The sequence below is a fragment of the Phalacrocorax carbo genome, chromosome 18 (genome assembly GCF_963921805.1).
Source record: "Phalacrocorax carbo chromosome 18, bPhaCar2.1, whole genome shotgun sequence".
NCBI lineage: Eukaryota > Metazoa > Chordata > Aves > Suliformes > Phalacrocoracidae > Phalacrocorax > Phalacrocorax carbo.
Genome location: NC_087530.1, coordinates 3968308 through 3983463, shown reverse-complemented (window position 1 = coordinate 3983463; position 15156 = coordinate 3968308). Strand labels below are relative to the sequence as shown.

Genomic DNA, 15156 nt, shown 5'->3' with positions numbered 1-15156 from the left:
CCTGTCCTCCTGATGCACTGCAGCACCCAGCTGCCCATGTCATGGCTCTGCAGATGCCTCTGGTTCCCAGCATAAAGAGCTGCCTGCCATCTCCTGCCATCTCCTGCCATCCCCTGCCATCCCCTGCCCGTGGTGCTTTGGCACTGAGGGCAAGCCTGCATCCCAGCAGAGGGCTGCTCCGGAGGGCAGCGTGGTCTAGAGAGCAGAGTGCTGGCCTAAATCCAATCTTATAAACAAAGAAGAGAAAGCAGAAGTGTTTTGATCTCCTCTCCTGCATCACACAGCAGAGATTCGTTGAAGACATCTTGTCTGTAGTTTCTGGATGAGCCAGGATGCATCTTTCGGAAAGGCTCTTGGCTCTGATTTAACTATGTCAAGCGATGGAGAGGGCACCACGCCTTCAGCTGAGTTATTTCACAGTCTGATTATCTTTCCCTGAGGAAAAAAAACCAGGTCCTACTTCTCGTCCAAAATGTGGACTCTTGCTTTGACTCTTTTATCAGATTAAACAGCCTTCACATACAGAAGCCTTCCCCCCTGACATCCTCCTCTCAGCCCTCCCATTTTCTGGTGAAAAAGCTGGACCCTCTTTAGTCGCGCTCCATGGGCGGGTTCTCCAGACCTCGAGCCCTTTCCAAATTTCTGGGGGTATTTTTCGATGTCTGGGTAAGACACTGTGGGAATCAAAAGATCTGCATTGTGTTCCCTAGTTCCTCTGCAGTGTCACACTAGGAAATTTTTCCTTTTATTTCTCTTGGTTTCTGTGATTTACATCCTGGGAGCGGAGCTCCATGGGACAGGGCTCTTTCCTGGAGGAAGGACCGTGCAGGGCCTCACACTGGAGCCTGGAGCTCAAGATCAATAACAAGGTTCTTGATATTAATTAAGAAAGACTTCAAATGAAGAAGAAATTTAAACAAACTTCAGAGCTGATGCTTTTTTTGTTTACACAGGTGCAAGCCGTGACTCTCACCATGAAGGTCAATGAAGCTAGATGTGTATAACAGCAAAGGAAGGGGAGAAAAGAGATTTCCCTTGGGGACACACTGTTGCTGACTTAGAAAAGGTGCCATTTCAGAGCCTTATCTGGTACCACCGTGGAAAACAAGGGGAGGTTCTTCAGTTCTGAGGTCTAAGACACCCAAACCGAAGTCACCCTTGGTGGTCCCAGCAGCTTAAGGTGAAGTTGATCTTATCATTTAAAAGTTGTGTGTGGAAGAAACTCTCATTGCTTGTCTTCTGCTCCTCTCAAATCTATCTTAAGCCCTGCGAGCTCCAGCTGCACCTGGGACCTCACATGGTGCCTCCTGAGCTGCACTAACAACGTGCTGCCTTGTGTCACAGGGTTAATAGGCAGCTGCTCAGCTGGTTTTTGAAGGCACTTTGAACAGTGCACCCAGCAGAGAAATACAGCCACGTGTAACTCGAGTCGTCCTTCCCTCCCTTGAGTTTTGGTGAGAACCGATTCACAGGCAGGGCGCCCTGCTGCCATCCCTGCCAGGGGGAAGGTGATGCCCCTGGTAAGAAAAAAAGAAAGCCAGGGAGGATGTGTTCAAACCCTGTTGTACCACTGATGCTTTTGGCCTTATTGCACTGCTTTTGATAAAGTCAAGGAGAGCTTAATGCTTTTTAAAGGTCCTCAGCTTTTATGGGCTATAAAGCATTGACCTTAAAGGGAGGTGCTGAGGGAAGTATATTAAAGATAGGTGTGTGTGGGAGAGTCAGACATGCCAGCTTTCTCACAGCTGCTCTCTGGACTGCCTTTTTCTAAGCTCGCTTTAAACTCCTGTGTTGATTACCTTCCCAGAGAAGAGCTGCCTGAAGCTGCAGGGTACTGCTGAAGCCCCCTCTTAGGAGGCCCAGGGCAACCTTCCCGTGGATGTTTGCTGATGGCAACACACAGAAGCCTTTTTACAGTTTGTTCTCAGCTGTTTGTCCCCATTGAGCCCCAGCCTGGGGTCAGCACGCTGGAAACGTCCTGGTTTCTGCTGGATGCTGTGCTCTGTGATCCCGGGACTTGGAAAAGGCCCCGTGTCAGCTCATCGCCACAGAAAGCCCATCTCCTGCTCCAGTAATAACCAGTACCAGAGGACTCCAGAAGAAACCCTTTGCAATGAGTAATCAAGGGGGAAAATCCTCTTGTGGGGCCTCTGATAATTGCAGGCCTGTGGTAAGTGATTTCTATCCAAACATTCAACAATTATTAGGAGAAGAAGAGCTGCATTATGCTTCTCACCTCTGGAAAAGGGGGATGATGCCCTTCACCTGCATTGCCAGATACTAAGAGACTTAATAATATTTATGAGGTCCTGGGAAGACCGTGGTTTGGAGAGCATTCAAGGCGTGTGTGTGTGAGAGAAATGAGGAGTAACATGGACCTTGGGGAGGGGAAGGGCAGAGCAGCGTGGGGTGGGCACTGCCTGCAGCCCGCCCCGGCCAAGCCCCTGGTGCACCAGCGGGACCCTGGCAGGGTGCTGGGAGCAGATGCAAGGCAGGATGCCCTGCAGAGCAAGAGGATTGTCACCTTCCTCCTACTGCTTTAAATCAATTTGGATTCAAGCCCTACAGTGGATGTTGCTCCGAGCCCTCCTGGAGGGCTTGGGCTGGGGGGGCATCTTTGCCTGAGGGCTGGTGCTCGGGGGAGGGATGAGATCCCCCTGCACCCCCCAGGCACCCCTGGAAAGCGGAGGCAGCTGAGCAGCTCCTTGAGCTGGCGGGTGGCAGGCGGGAGGGGGTTAACCCCCCCCAAGCCCCCAGCCCTGCTCCCCGCCGTGCCGCCGCAGCATCTCCCCCCCGCCCCAGCCCCGCACCGCCGCTCCCGGGGCTGCTTTTCCCCTTCTCCCTTTGCCGTGTTTAGTTAAATTTCCCCCGCCTTAGTTGATGTCACATCCTGTTCCACAGCCATCCCCTGCTATAGCCAGCCCTACCGATTCCTCCTTTTTTTTTTTTTTTTTTAATCCCTGTCCTCTCCCCATCACCCCCCCCCTTTTCAAGGCAAACTTTTGGCAATAGCAGAGATAATCATTTCGTGCTCCGTTGAATTTCTCCTCGCAAATGTCTTTCGATCAAGGGAGCCATTAAAAAAAAAAAAAAAAAAAAAATTGCCAGAGAGCCAGCACCGAGAGCAGAGGAGAGAAACTGGGATCCCAATAAATATGCAAAGTGAAGGCTCTGCTAAGCAGATTTCTTGCATTGCTTCCTGGGGGTGCTGAGAGCCGCCCGGAGAACCATTCTGATTTTTTTTTTTTAATTGCATTTTGTTGTCTTTTTTTTTTTCTCCTTTTTTTTTTTTTTAATTAAAATAATACTAACACTAAAGGACCGAGGAGGCAGCGAGGCGCTCGGTGATCGGCACAGGGAGGCTCGCCCGGGAGGTGATCTGTATGCAAGGTGCCTAGAACTGGGTGCGAGACATGCAACCGGCAAGCAAGCTCCTGACCCTCTGCTTTCTCATCCTGATGGGCACAGAACTCACTCAAGTAGGTTTCTCTCTTGCTTTTCCCGGCCCCCCCCACCCCCCCCTTCTCTCCCTTTCTCCCCAACGCCATTTTCTACTAAACCTCGAGAGCACAAAAGAAAACTGGAGTAGGAAGCTGCCCCCCCCCCCAACACCCCCTCCCCGGGCACCCCGCTTTTGCTCAGCCCGCCGTGCAGGTGGACACCCCCCCGCCGGGCTGGGGAAGGGGGGGGGAGCAGGTTGGGGGGCTCAGGAGACCGGACCCCGGAGCCGGGGAAAGAAGGGGGCTGCCCTGGCGTGTCCCCACCCCACCCCGTGGGGGGCCCCACCTGCCTGCCCCACTTGCGGGGAAAGTTGCCGTGTGGGGCTGGGGGGTGGGGGGGGGTCGGGGGGGGGACAGGGGTCAGCGGGACCCCCACCACCGGGCTCGGGCTCTGCGAAGTTCGGGGCTGCCTGTCCCAGGTCCCCGCAGGGACCCGACGTGAGTGCGAGGTGGCGGTCCCTCCTTGTCACCCCCCCAAGCTACTCATGTGGGGGTAGCTTTGCTGATTTTAAGTGACATTTAAATATCCCTTGATGTTTCCATCTGTGACAGGCTTGTGGGAGAGAAGAGCATCTTATTTATCTCCCTCTCCCCCTCCGCCTTTTTTTTTTTACTGTATTTTAATGCTTGCCCTTCCTGTCCCGGCCCCTGGACTGAGTGAGTAGTGGGGCTGGGGGGAGGAAAGGAGGCACACGAAAGCCATCTCCTGCAAGTGGAAATAAAACTCCATTGGACTTCTTTAAGATAACTGGGGAGAGGCAGGCAGGGAAGGTTGTCTTTGGGGTTTTTTGTGGTTTTTTTTTCCTTTTTTTTCCCCAGTCACTGGGGAAAGGAAGAAAAGTAATTGCAAGAGGATGCTCTAGATTGCGGGGTTAATTGTGATGCTGCCTGGAAGCAAAAAAGAAAGAAAAAGAAGCTATAAATAGGAGGGGAATGGAGGCTTCTTAGTGTAGGAGCAATTAGCAGCTGGGCTCTCATCCTGGATGCTTTATGTAGATTACTTTTTCCCTTTCTCCTGCTGACAATGCTCTCTCCTGTCACTGCTCTATTGCTGAAGTTTCAGTAGCTGAAGCCTTTTGGCTTTGCACCCTCAGAGTATTTCTGCTGCCCCCAGGAAGAAATGGCTAAATTAAGAGCTGCCTTAATTGCATGGAGCTCTCCAGAGAAGGGATGAAAAGGTAGTAATTTGGCGGGGGGGGGGGGGGGGGGGGGGCGAAGCAAAGAAATCCAAGAGCTGTGTGGATGGGGAGGGGTGGGAAGGAACCAGAGCTGCAAGTGAGTGCCCAGGAGAAGCCCATTGTGTGTGAGGATGCTCGGGGAGTGCGCATGCGCCGCGCTGGACAAAGCAGCCAGCGACCGCCAGCATTGCTCGAGAATCAGCAAAAAGGGGCTCCTTGCCACGCACCCAGCCCGGCCAAGGGCACGGCCAGCCCGGGGCCACGGCAGCATCGCGGTGAAGCAGGGTGCTGGGGCTGCCGCTTGCCCCGCTGCCCCCCCAGCCTCCCCTCCTGCCCAGCCCCAGGGAGTGCGCTACGGCCTGGGGACCTGGGTGGTACCCCCCTCCCCGGGGATGTCACCATCCCTTCTCGGCCTTGTCAGCCCCCATCGCTCTGCATAGGTGGGTTTTCTCAAGGACACCGAGTTATCACCTCTTTGTGCCAAGGATGCCGCTGTGCTTGGCTACTTTTCCCTTTTCTTGTTTTCTGTTTTTTTTTTTTTGGTGAATGCAACACTCCAACTTTTCACCCAACTTTAAATCAAGGTGGGGATGGGGGATCAAACCTGCTCTGAACTGTGGGGCTGAGCGGTGCTGGCTGACTTGGGCAGAGTTACCTCCCAGCCCACCTCTGCCCGCTGGCGGGAGGTTGGAAGCCCCTGCTAAAGCCCTGGTTTTGCTGAGCTGCCTTTCCTGGGGCTGGTTTGTGGTTTGCAGTGTCTACCTGGGCTTTGCTGCCTGCAGGTAGCCGAGTCCTGCCAGGCCCCGCGCACCGGCCATGCAGAGCTCTCCCGCCAGCGTGCCTGCTGACTCGCTTGGCACTGCAGAGCCCTTTCAGAGTTTTAGCATCTCATTTCTGTAGCACAGCTGCTAGATGCAATCCCCAAATATGCCTTTCAGCCCAGGCACCGCCCAGCTCAGTGTCTTCCACGTTTAATTCAGTGCTGGATTTACATCCCCATCACATGTGCGGAGTCTCTCCCATCCCCTACAGAGATCCCATGCTGGGGGAGGAAGGATTGAGGCTCAGGGGAGAAAGGTTGCTGATTTAGGCAGCTTTCCCTGATGATGCAGAAGCTACTGCCGTCCCCTCCTCTCCCTCCCTGCAGTGACACTGGCAGGCCAGCGCACAAGAAAAGAAGAAATCTGGAGAGGGACGGCGGTAAAATGGGGCTGGAGGGGGTGAGCACATGGCTGTCCTTCCAGCTGGGTGCTGGGAAAGCTCTTCTCGTGGAGGTGTTGGTACTGCAGCATCCTCTGATGGTCCCCCCTGGGGTGGGAGGAAGGGTACCCGCGCCTGGCTGGGAGCACGCGGGTGATGCACAGGCTGCGGGCTGCACCCCCAGGTTTGCTAGGGGCTTTAAGATCTGCCGAAGGTGGATGGTAGTCTTACCTGTGTGAAACAAGGAGAGAGCTGCCCCTACATGCTCCCTGACATCCCAGTCCTTTGCAGAAGTCCGTGCCTGCCCCTCCGTCCCCCATGTGCCCCCGGGGGGGGCCGCAGGAGCTCTGGCCCCAGAGTCAGACCTGGATGAGGCTCCGGGATTTCTTTTAGCTGTCAAAGGTCTCCTAATTTGTTTTGCGCCTTGCCTTGACTCTCCAGAGGTCAGCAGTCAAAACCTGAAATGGCAAATATTTCGTCTAAGTCGAACAGGCTGGCTTCAGGGTGCGGTGGCCGGGTGCGGGTGCTGGGTGGCGGGGGCAGAGCTGCTGCTCTGGGCACCCTGGGGTGCAGCACCCTCGCTCTGGCTATGCACGCAGCTGTGGGCAGAGGGCTTCCCGGGCAAAGCCGCGGGGCTTTCTCTACTTGTCGTCTTCTCAGTGAGACCCAGGGCGGCTGTCCTGGTGGCCATGGAGGAGCAGAGCCAGCTTACGCTCTCTAAGGATCCGCTTGTCATGTGCGGAAAGATAGAGCTGCCAAAAGGGCAGAGGATTTGGGCTGCTGTAGCAAATCCAGGCAGAGGGGGTTCAGGATGCCATCTGCTCGTCTGTCTGTCTGTCCAACCCATCCCTTTGTCATGCCTCGTGCTTGCTGGCGAGCTGCTGGGATATTACCAGTGAAAACCTCTTTGCATTCCTCAAAGTTTCGCAGGCGCAGAGCCGGGCAGCCGGCGCGCTGACATCCGCTTACCCGGTAATCAGTGAAACCACGCAGGAAAAAATACCTTCCTGGAGCAGGCAGTTATTAAACATTTAGGGCTTCTGCAAGAAAACAAACAACCAAACAAACAATTTTGCCATTGATTTACCTAAAAGCACATCAGGTCCCTCTTGGGGCTATTTTCAGGGGAAAGGGGAGAGCTGCCAGGGACACACACTGCCCCCCCCAAGAGCTGCCCGTGCCCCTCTGCCCCAGCAGCACCCAGCCCACCCATGCTGGCTCCCCTCCACCCATGGGGGACTTCCCAGTGCCCAGTTTGGTGGCCGGGCTCTTCCCCCCCCTAGTCAGGGAGACACATGGAAACTAGTAGGATTAAGCTGCAAATCTGCAGCCTGTAACAGGCGGCAGCTGCCTCATCTCATAAACCAATTTGTGTCTCATTTCACTAACTTCAGCTTTAACAAATAAAAAAGAAAGGTAATTTTCAACCCTGGTTGCATTTATTATTCAAGTTATCGGTCCTTGTGATCAGTATTAGCATCACTGCTTAAAGTAATACAAAACTAATTACTATCTGAGTGAATTAGATAGATGAAGGCTGTAGACTGCATTGGCAGTGGAAGAAGCTAATTCTCGAGTTATGAGTGATAAGTGTTGGCTTTGCTCTCTGTGACGAAGCTACAAACAAAAGGGAACAAGGCAGGGACAGGGACACGCAAGGAGTGTCTCTCTGAGGTTTGTTGCCTGTGGGTGCCTTGGCCGGGCTCTTTGGGAGACCTGGGTGGGCACGGGGGATACCCGAGAGGTTCAGTCAGTCAAGCAGTCCCCCAGAAAGAGGAAGATGCACTTGGGGAAACTGAGGCACAGAGCCTGAGATGTGTCTTAGCACCAGCAAACCCTACTTGCCTCAAAATCCTGATTTTCCTTCTTTTGTAGACTATAGCCATTCCCTCCCGGAGCTGGGCCCTGCTCCCAGCCCCTGGGCCAGCTTTGTCCTGGCTTTCGGTTTTGGAAGCTTTCTCCCCATTCAGGACCCAGGTCCTGGCTCCCAGACTCTTATCCCACCCCAGCTGGGAGGCAGCATTCAAACCCAGCCAAAATGCAAAAGATCTCCTGGAAAGATAACAGCAGGGCAACAGCAAGAGTCCGCCCTCGGTCCAGGAGGGCGCAGCAGTGAGCGACCCTGGAGCAATGCTGTGTTTTCTAGCAAGCAACGTGCAGAACAAGTTTTCAGTGTAAAGGTGCTTTCTGACTGGAGGCGTGTGACTGACCCAGGGAAATATGCCCCCCCCAAAAAAATCATCATCCCTCCTAACCAAAACATCCGAGTAACAGGAACCCACTGACGTGCCCGTGAAATCTGTGCCGACTTTAATGGGCTCTGATCTAGCCCGGAGGCTCTGACATGTATTGGCACTCGCTGTTGGAGCATGAGTTTAATGTCAAGAGCAGCTTTAGCTAAACACAGATTTAGTGAAATGAAGACCTGAAAAGGGGATTATTTTGTTCCAGTGTAACATAAGAAGCATGTTCTTTCTGCTGCAGAGGGTTTTTACTCACCGTGCAGATAACAAAAGGAAAGGTTGCAGAGCGTTTTGTGTGCGGAAGGAGCAGACCCAGGGTCCGTAGCCGGCAGTTAATTTTCCAGAGCACGTTGGGCTGCCTGATCCTGAAACGTGGCCACGCCTGGAGCCGAGCTCAGCACCAGGCACAGGCAGTTTCACACAAAGTCCCACCAGGAGCTGGCAGTGATCTGCAGCACCCTGGTCACTGTTTCCAAAGTACTTCAGGGTCTTTAATTGCCATTTTCTTTCCTTCTTTCGCTCTCCTCGTCTGTCCATCCATACCCTCCTGTGACAGGAGGGGAAGAATTTGCTCTGCATTGGTACGGTGTCGAGACGATGGGGTCCAGCTCCAGGACTGAGGCTTGTGTGTGATGGTAGCACAGATAGTAGCAAAAAAACAGGTAGAAAAGCAAGGACGTTTGGAAGTTGGACCCAAAAAATCAGGGAAATCTGGTACCTTTTATTGCTGTGGCAGTTGTGGCATGCCGAGGGACAGATACCCCATGGCAAAAGCAACAGGAGATTGTCCCACGCTCCAAAGGTGATAGGGGTACAAAGTGTATGTTCCTTAGCAAGGATGAACTTGCCCGTGCTGCCTCGCGGGGTAGGTGGGGGAGCCTCTTCTGCCTGGCACCATCCACGGCCCTCCCGCTGCCCACAGGCTGGTGCGGAGGGATTTCGGATACCTCCTGCCACAAGCTCAGGCAATGGGGAGTGCGAGGAAGAGGGTGAAGGTTTACTGAGTTGAGAGAGGGATGAGAAACTTCGTCATTGACTCAGGAGCAGAGTCCCCTGTAGTCCCGTGGTGCCAGGCAGAAAGCAGAGAGGCACAGTGATGGCCCAGTACAGTGCTGGGGTGGGCTTGGAGCCCTGGCCTGAGCCTGCTGGGCTCTGCTGGTAGCTCCTCACCCTCAGCCTTAAACCCCACTCACTGCAGGGACCCCCACGCAGAGCTGCTCAGCATCCCAACAGCCTTCCGCTGCCAGGCATGCTGTGCTGTGCAGTGCCAGGGAGTGCAGCACCTCGCACTGGTTCTCGGGGTGCTCTCCCACCCAGGTGTGATGGAGCTGGTCTTTTCCACCGTGCAGCTTGCCCGGCTCCGTGCAGTCCGCGCTCCTTTGCCAGCACAGCGGCACCTGGCAGTGGGGGAGCAATAGGGACCCTGGCAGCCCGGCATCAGTCAGGACTCCAGGAGGGATGCCAGGAGTCAGTGGAAGCAGAGAGTCCTCCAAGAGGGTGATTCAGAGCCCCTCCATCAACTACAGGAGGGAGCTTTGGAGAAAAGTCACTTAGTCCAAATATCTAAGGAGGATCCTGAATTTACACAGGAAGATCCTTCCAGAAAGGACAAGCGCTTTCCTGCAGCCCTTGGCACGTCTCGTGGGTCTCCAGTGCAGAGAGGGGTCACAAAGAGCTGGAGCATGGGCTGTCCCACACACCACAGAGCAATCCCAGCGCAGGCCTGGGTGCCCTCCCAAATTACTGAGCCCTGCGCTCCTGAGCTGCCAGCCCTGAGAAGGTGCCCGGGGCACTGCCCTCTATTGAGCAACCAGCTCAGCTGGACATACCCTCCTCGCTGGAGATGTCAGGGGTTAGCTGAGATGCCTCCCACGTTTACTGAGCCAGCTTGGAGCACCAGCAAGATCTGAGGCTGTTAGAATATGGGTGTATGTATTTTAAAGCAGATCCCATCCTCTCACCATGCATTAAATAGGAGATCTCTGACTGTGGTCTGCAGACACCATCTCCACATGAGCTTGGGAGCAACAGAAACTTCAGCACCTCTTCTCTGAACCAGCCAGGAGAGGGAGACAATGACCGCCGTGTCCTGCACACACATGCATTGGCCTTTTTGCAGACCTTGACCCTTGTAGGGCTCTGTTAGGCAGGCAGTTGCGGTTTGCATTCCCACTTTCCCAGCAGTGGAATTTTCCACTAAGTAGCTATTTTGGAAGACCCTGTTCTTTGCTTTTGTCTGTCATTCCTCCTCTTTCTCTGCTCAGAATATACGAATGCAAATAGGATCTTTTGTTCCCTAACTGGTCATCTTTTCCTGCCGTTTACTCTCTGCTTACAGCAGGAGAGGCACCAAGAGGGCAGCGCTGCACCGCCTGCTCTTGTGGGGAGGGTGGGTGTAGCAAGCGCATCAGGACAAGAAAACTCGGTGACATCATGAGGGTTTTTTTTTCCACGGCAATGCCCTCTGCAGAAAAACCCAAAGTGATCACGAGAAACTCAACCAGTTCAGCAAAACTGGTGCTGAACAGATTTCTGCAGATGTTACAGTGGAAAGTTGCTCTTTTAAGGGCAGATCCTGCTTTGCTCCGGGAAGGCCCCTCAGCGAATGCTGTCAGGTCAACAAGAGTCGTCTGCGTCTCCTCCTCCTCGAGTTCACTAGCATTTCTTCTGGTTTGCGCTAGCACGAGCAAAGGCAACGTCAGGTCTCCCACACCAAGTTCATGTCCCCGCTGGTTTTTTGCTGTGTTTCATTTTGCTGCCATGCTGGGCTTCTAAAAGCAGGGAAATCATTAGGGTAGGGAAGATTTTTCCATGTTTGCTCATCACCTACTTCAGGCGCTGAGATGACAGAGGTCATTTTCCCGCTTGATGCCCACGACCTAGCACAGCACGAGGTGACCGGCGGCATCTCATTGCACAGCAGCGACCACCACCTCTTCCCTCTGAATAATCCTTCACTCCTAAGAAAGGGAAACCATGGCATTTCTGGAAGCCTCTTTTTTTAATCAGGTCTCTGCTTTGGACCAGCTGCTGTGGGCTCAGCTTGCGTGGCCGTGCCACGGGCAGCCTGATGGTGTTGGGGAAGGGCCGTGGCGCTCTGCCAGCACAGGTTATACCCTGTGGGCTCTGGGCCATCCTGCTCCCGGCGTAGGTCATTAATGCATTAAGTCACTGAACTTTCTGAAAATATGTGGAAGAACGGCCAATGTCTTGATGTCCCTACCTTAACTCCCTTTATCGTACCAGCAAAGACTGGCTGACTGCCCCAAAACCCACTGCTTTTGGCTATTTCATAAACACTGGAAGCAAGAGAAAGAGAGAAAATCATCTGGATTTCTCTTCCCCCGTTTATATTTCTGTTTCCCCCGTTAATACACACACATCCCCTCTTTCGGCTGACATGAAGGGTTTTGCTCCGGGGAAGCGGAGCAGCTCTGCTGGCCGCCGCTGCCAGAGCACAGCCTGCACAAGCCCTCTGTGCCAGCCGCTGGGAGAAGACGCCTGGTAACGGGCCCCCGCCTTCGCAGGGACTTGTGGCTGCTGCTCCTCGCTCTGTGCCTCACCGTCCCCGTTTGCAGAAGCTTTAATCGTTGCGGAACACTTGAAGGGCATATGAATGAAAACACCTGCGTGCACTGGTAGGAAACGAGTCTTTCTTTAGTCCAGGTGGAATCCAGAGCCAGGCAATGGAGCTCTTGTTATCCCACTGAATAGCACTTTAAATATAATAAAATATCTGTAGGTCTAATTCCCTTTGTATGTGTTTGGGGCAGACAAATACGAGGGATCAACTTTACTTATAAACTCAGTTTCAAAATGAACATTAAGATGATTTAAATGTAGCACTCAAGTGTTTTAAATGGTATGAAATCAGATAAGCAACCAGGGTCTCAGCTGCTACAGTGCTGACCACAGCATAAGCACCTGCCAGAGCAGAACAGGCTGAACTGGAACAGAGTGGGGAGCTGTGATTTATTCTAAAAGATGGACGCCATTGAGGCTTTTGCCTAATGAACCTGCTCCTGCAACCACAGCCTGAAACACCTCCTTGGTGCTGACCTCCTCAGGTACAACGCTGCACGACCTGACGGCACTTTTGCCAGGGAAAGGATGCCTGGGCTGGGTGAAGCCGATTTCAAGGCGTGGAAGTAATGTAGCTACTTTGGGACCCCTAAGCAGAACAGGGATTGAGAGGGCAGGAGTGTTTTCTTATCGATTTCAGCACCAGGTTGACCTGTTAGGCAGCTGACTTACCTGGCTCAGAGCTCGTCTGGCCTGAGCAGGGGGAGAGGGCAGGGGTGACATGGTCTGAGGGTGCTGGGAAGCGAGGGAAGGGAATGGCATTTCAGCTGCTGCAGCCTGTGACACACACTAGCTGCTGCCTCCCAGCCGCCAGCATCTGATTCTGCTGCCGAGTTGTTGGAGACCAGGATCCAACCTGGCGTCAGCGCTCGTACTCTAACTCATCTCTTTTCCTCCACCTGGTGGACTTGTGAAGTGTGCTTTCATTTCAGTGCTTTACAGAAACTCCCCAGTGCTCTCTGCTCTCCCAAGAGCTCCACTTGGCTGTCGCTGGTCCCCACTCCCATTGCCCAGACCAGCAGTGCTGGGGTGCACTGGGATGATCCCACGCCAAGGGCCACGGCCCCAGTTAGGAGCAAGGCCCTGTTAAGGTGGGACAGGCCAGCTTGGCAGCGACTGCATTTCAGGGCACAGCTCCCTGCTCCCCCCGCTGGGACCTGCTCCACACACCGGCCTGGATGCTGTAGGGCAAGGAAGTACTGGTGGGTCAGGGCCTTGGGGCACCCCTCAGCACCCTCTTAGCTGTAGCCCAGCCAGCTCCTGGGGAGGGGGCGGTGACCCCCACATCCCACGCAGCTCCGGAGGTGGCAGGTTTGGGGCTGGGGTGGTCAGACTCCAGTGGGAATGTGGTGGCTCTCGTGGGCTGGCCAGGCTGGGGGTGGTGGGGCCATGGGATGGTGCAGGGTCTCTTAAAGCAGGGCCATGGTGGCTGCTCCAACACGCTGAGGCTGGTGCTATACCAGAGGAGCGAGGGGCGTCACTTCTCTCCTCTGGAGAGGGCCAGAGGATTCATTTCATAATTTGCTTTGCACGGAGTGTTTAAACATTCACTTAGAGAAGGATGTGCAAGGAACTGCAAATCTCGGTTGGTCGGAGGCTTTGGTTCTGAAGTCACCAGGACAGTTCTGCAAACGCCTTCACGAAACCGGAGCTGTGAACAAGCTCCATCTCGCTGCGGACTGTTCGCCGGGCCCGTGCAGCCGGGCTGCACCGCTGTTCGCAGCGTTACAGCCCCCGGGCTTCCTCGGCAGGGTTGGCCTCAGAGCCACACCAGCTACAGAAAGCCAAGAATTTATTTCGAACTCGGGGGTGGGATGTTCTGGCAGTGTCGGACTCTGTCCCGGCTCTCCTGTCCGTGCAGCCCTGCCTGCTGGGAACGGGGCAAGAGCCGCGCTGGGGCCGGAACGGGGCAAAAGCAGGGCTGCTGGGGCGGTTTGGTTTAGCTCAAAGCGTATCGGATCCTTCGTGCCGATGGAGAGCTGCGGTTGCAGAGTGTGGTGGGGGGGAGCAAGCGGGGATGTGGGGGATGCTCTCTGATGGCTCACAGCCCGGGAAGACCACGGGCCTGGAGAGCACCAGGTGCCCCGCCTGGACCCCGCACCCGCTGCACGCACCGCAGCAGGGACCGCCGCTCCCCACTGCCCTCGCTGCCACCAGCAGCCCCCATTTTAGTCCCTCCGGCACGGCCCTTCTCCGCCGCGCCCGCTGCGGCTGTGCGCCCATCGCCCCCCCCCGCAACCCCCCGCAACCCCCCGCAGCGCCCCGCACCGCGCCCGGCGGCCGCCAGGGGGCACCGCGCCGCCGCGCCGCAGCGGGGGACCCCCGCCCCCCCACCCCCGCCCTCCCCTCCCTCCCCAAACCTTCCCCGCCTCCTCCCCAATTCTTTCCCGCTCTCCCCAAATCTCTCCCCGCCATCACTGATTTTTTCCCTCTCCCCAGATCTTTTTCCCTTTCCCCATTTTTCCCCCTTTCCCAAATCTTTTCCCCTCTCCCCAAACCTTCCTCTCCCTTCCCAAGCCTTTCCGCTTCTCCCCAAGTCTTTTCCCCCCTCCCCAATTCTTTCCCCCGAGCCCCAATTCTTTCCCCCCTCCCCAAATCTTTTCTCCCCTCCACTCCCCCTTCCCCAAACCCTCCCCACCCCCCAAAAAAAAAAATTTTCTTTCCCTCCCCCAAATCTCTCCTCCCCTCCGCTCCCCCTTCCCTTCTCCCCTCCCCAAACCCCTTCTCCCCTCCCCAAGCCCCTTCTCCCCTCCCCAAATCCCTTCTCCCCTCCCCAAACCCCTTCTCCCCTCCTTCTCCCTCTCTCCCCCCTGCCTCCCCCCCGCCCTCCGCAGTCGCTCCGGCTTGGCTGGGCGCTGCCGCCCCCCCGCCCCTCCCCTCCCTCCCGCCCCGGTCCCGTCCCCGTCCCGCCTCCTGCAGCCGCTCCGCTCCGGCGGGCGCAGGGAGGCAGCCCCGCTCCGGCTCCGGTACGGGCTCCGGCTCCGGCTGCGGCTCCGGTCACCGGCAGCACCGTCGCCAGCGCCGGGCAGGGCCGCGGCGGGGCGGCGGCGGATGATGGGCCGGCGGCGAGCGGCGGCGGCGGCCGGGCGGCTGGCGCAGCCCGTCCCCAGCGGCATGGAGCCCGGCGCCGGTGCAGAATGAAGGGTGCCTGGCGCCCCCCCCCGCAGACATGTCTGTGCCTTTACTCAAGATTGGAGTCGTCCTCAGCACCATGGCCATGATCACCAACTGGATGTCGCAGACGCTGCCCTCCCTCGTGGGGCTCAACACCACCAAACTCACGGCGGCCACGGGCGGCACCTTGGACCGCAGCACGGGAGTAAGTGCGGGGTGGGGGGGGACCGGCCGCCCGGAGCATCCCTGCCTCCCGTGCAGCCGCCCCGTCCCGCCTCACCCCGGGCTGCCTAAATCCCTCCTTGCCTGGTCACCCCCCCCGCCCCCTTCCCAATCCGT

General features: G+C 55.9%; 1 protein-coding gene across 2 annotated transcripts in view; it reads left to right on the top strand.

Moving 5' to 3' along the window:
* The first annotated feature begins 2954 nt into the window (after positions 1 to 2954).
* The window catches only part of OLFM1 (olfactomedin 1), a 34165-nt gene continuing 21963 nt past the window's right edge, over positions 2955 to 15156 (top strand). Inside the window, exon 1 of one of the 2 annotated variants that reach the window (XM_064468605.1) lies at positions 2955 to 3479. In XM_064468605.1, coding sequence (XP_064324675.1) covers positions 3414 to 3479 — 66 coding nt within the window. In that variant the 5' untranslated portion in view covers positions 2955 to 3413. Of the gene's footprint in view, positions 3480 to 14080; positions 15023 to 15156 lie in introns of those variants that run through there. The other variant, XM_064468603.1, reaches the window with a different exon arrangement.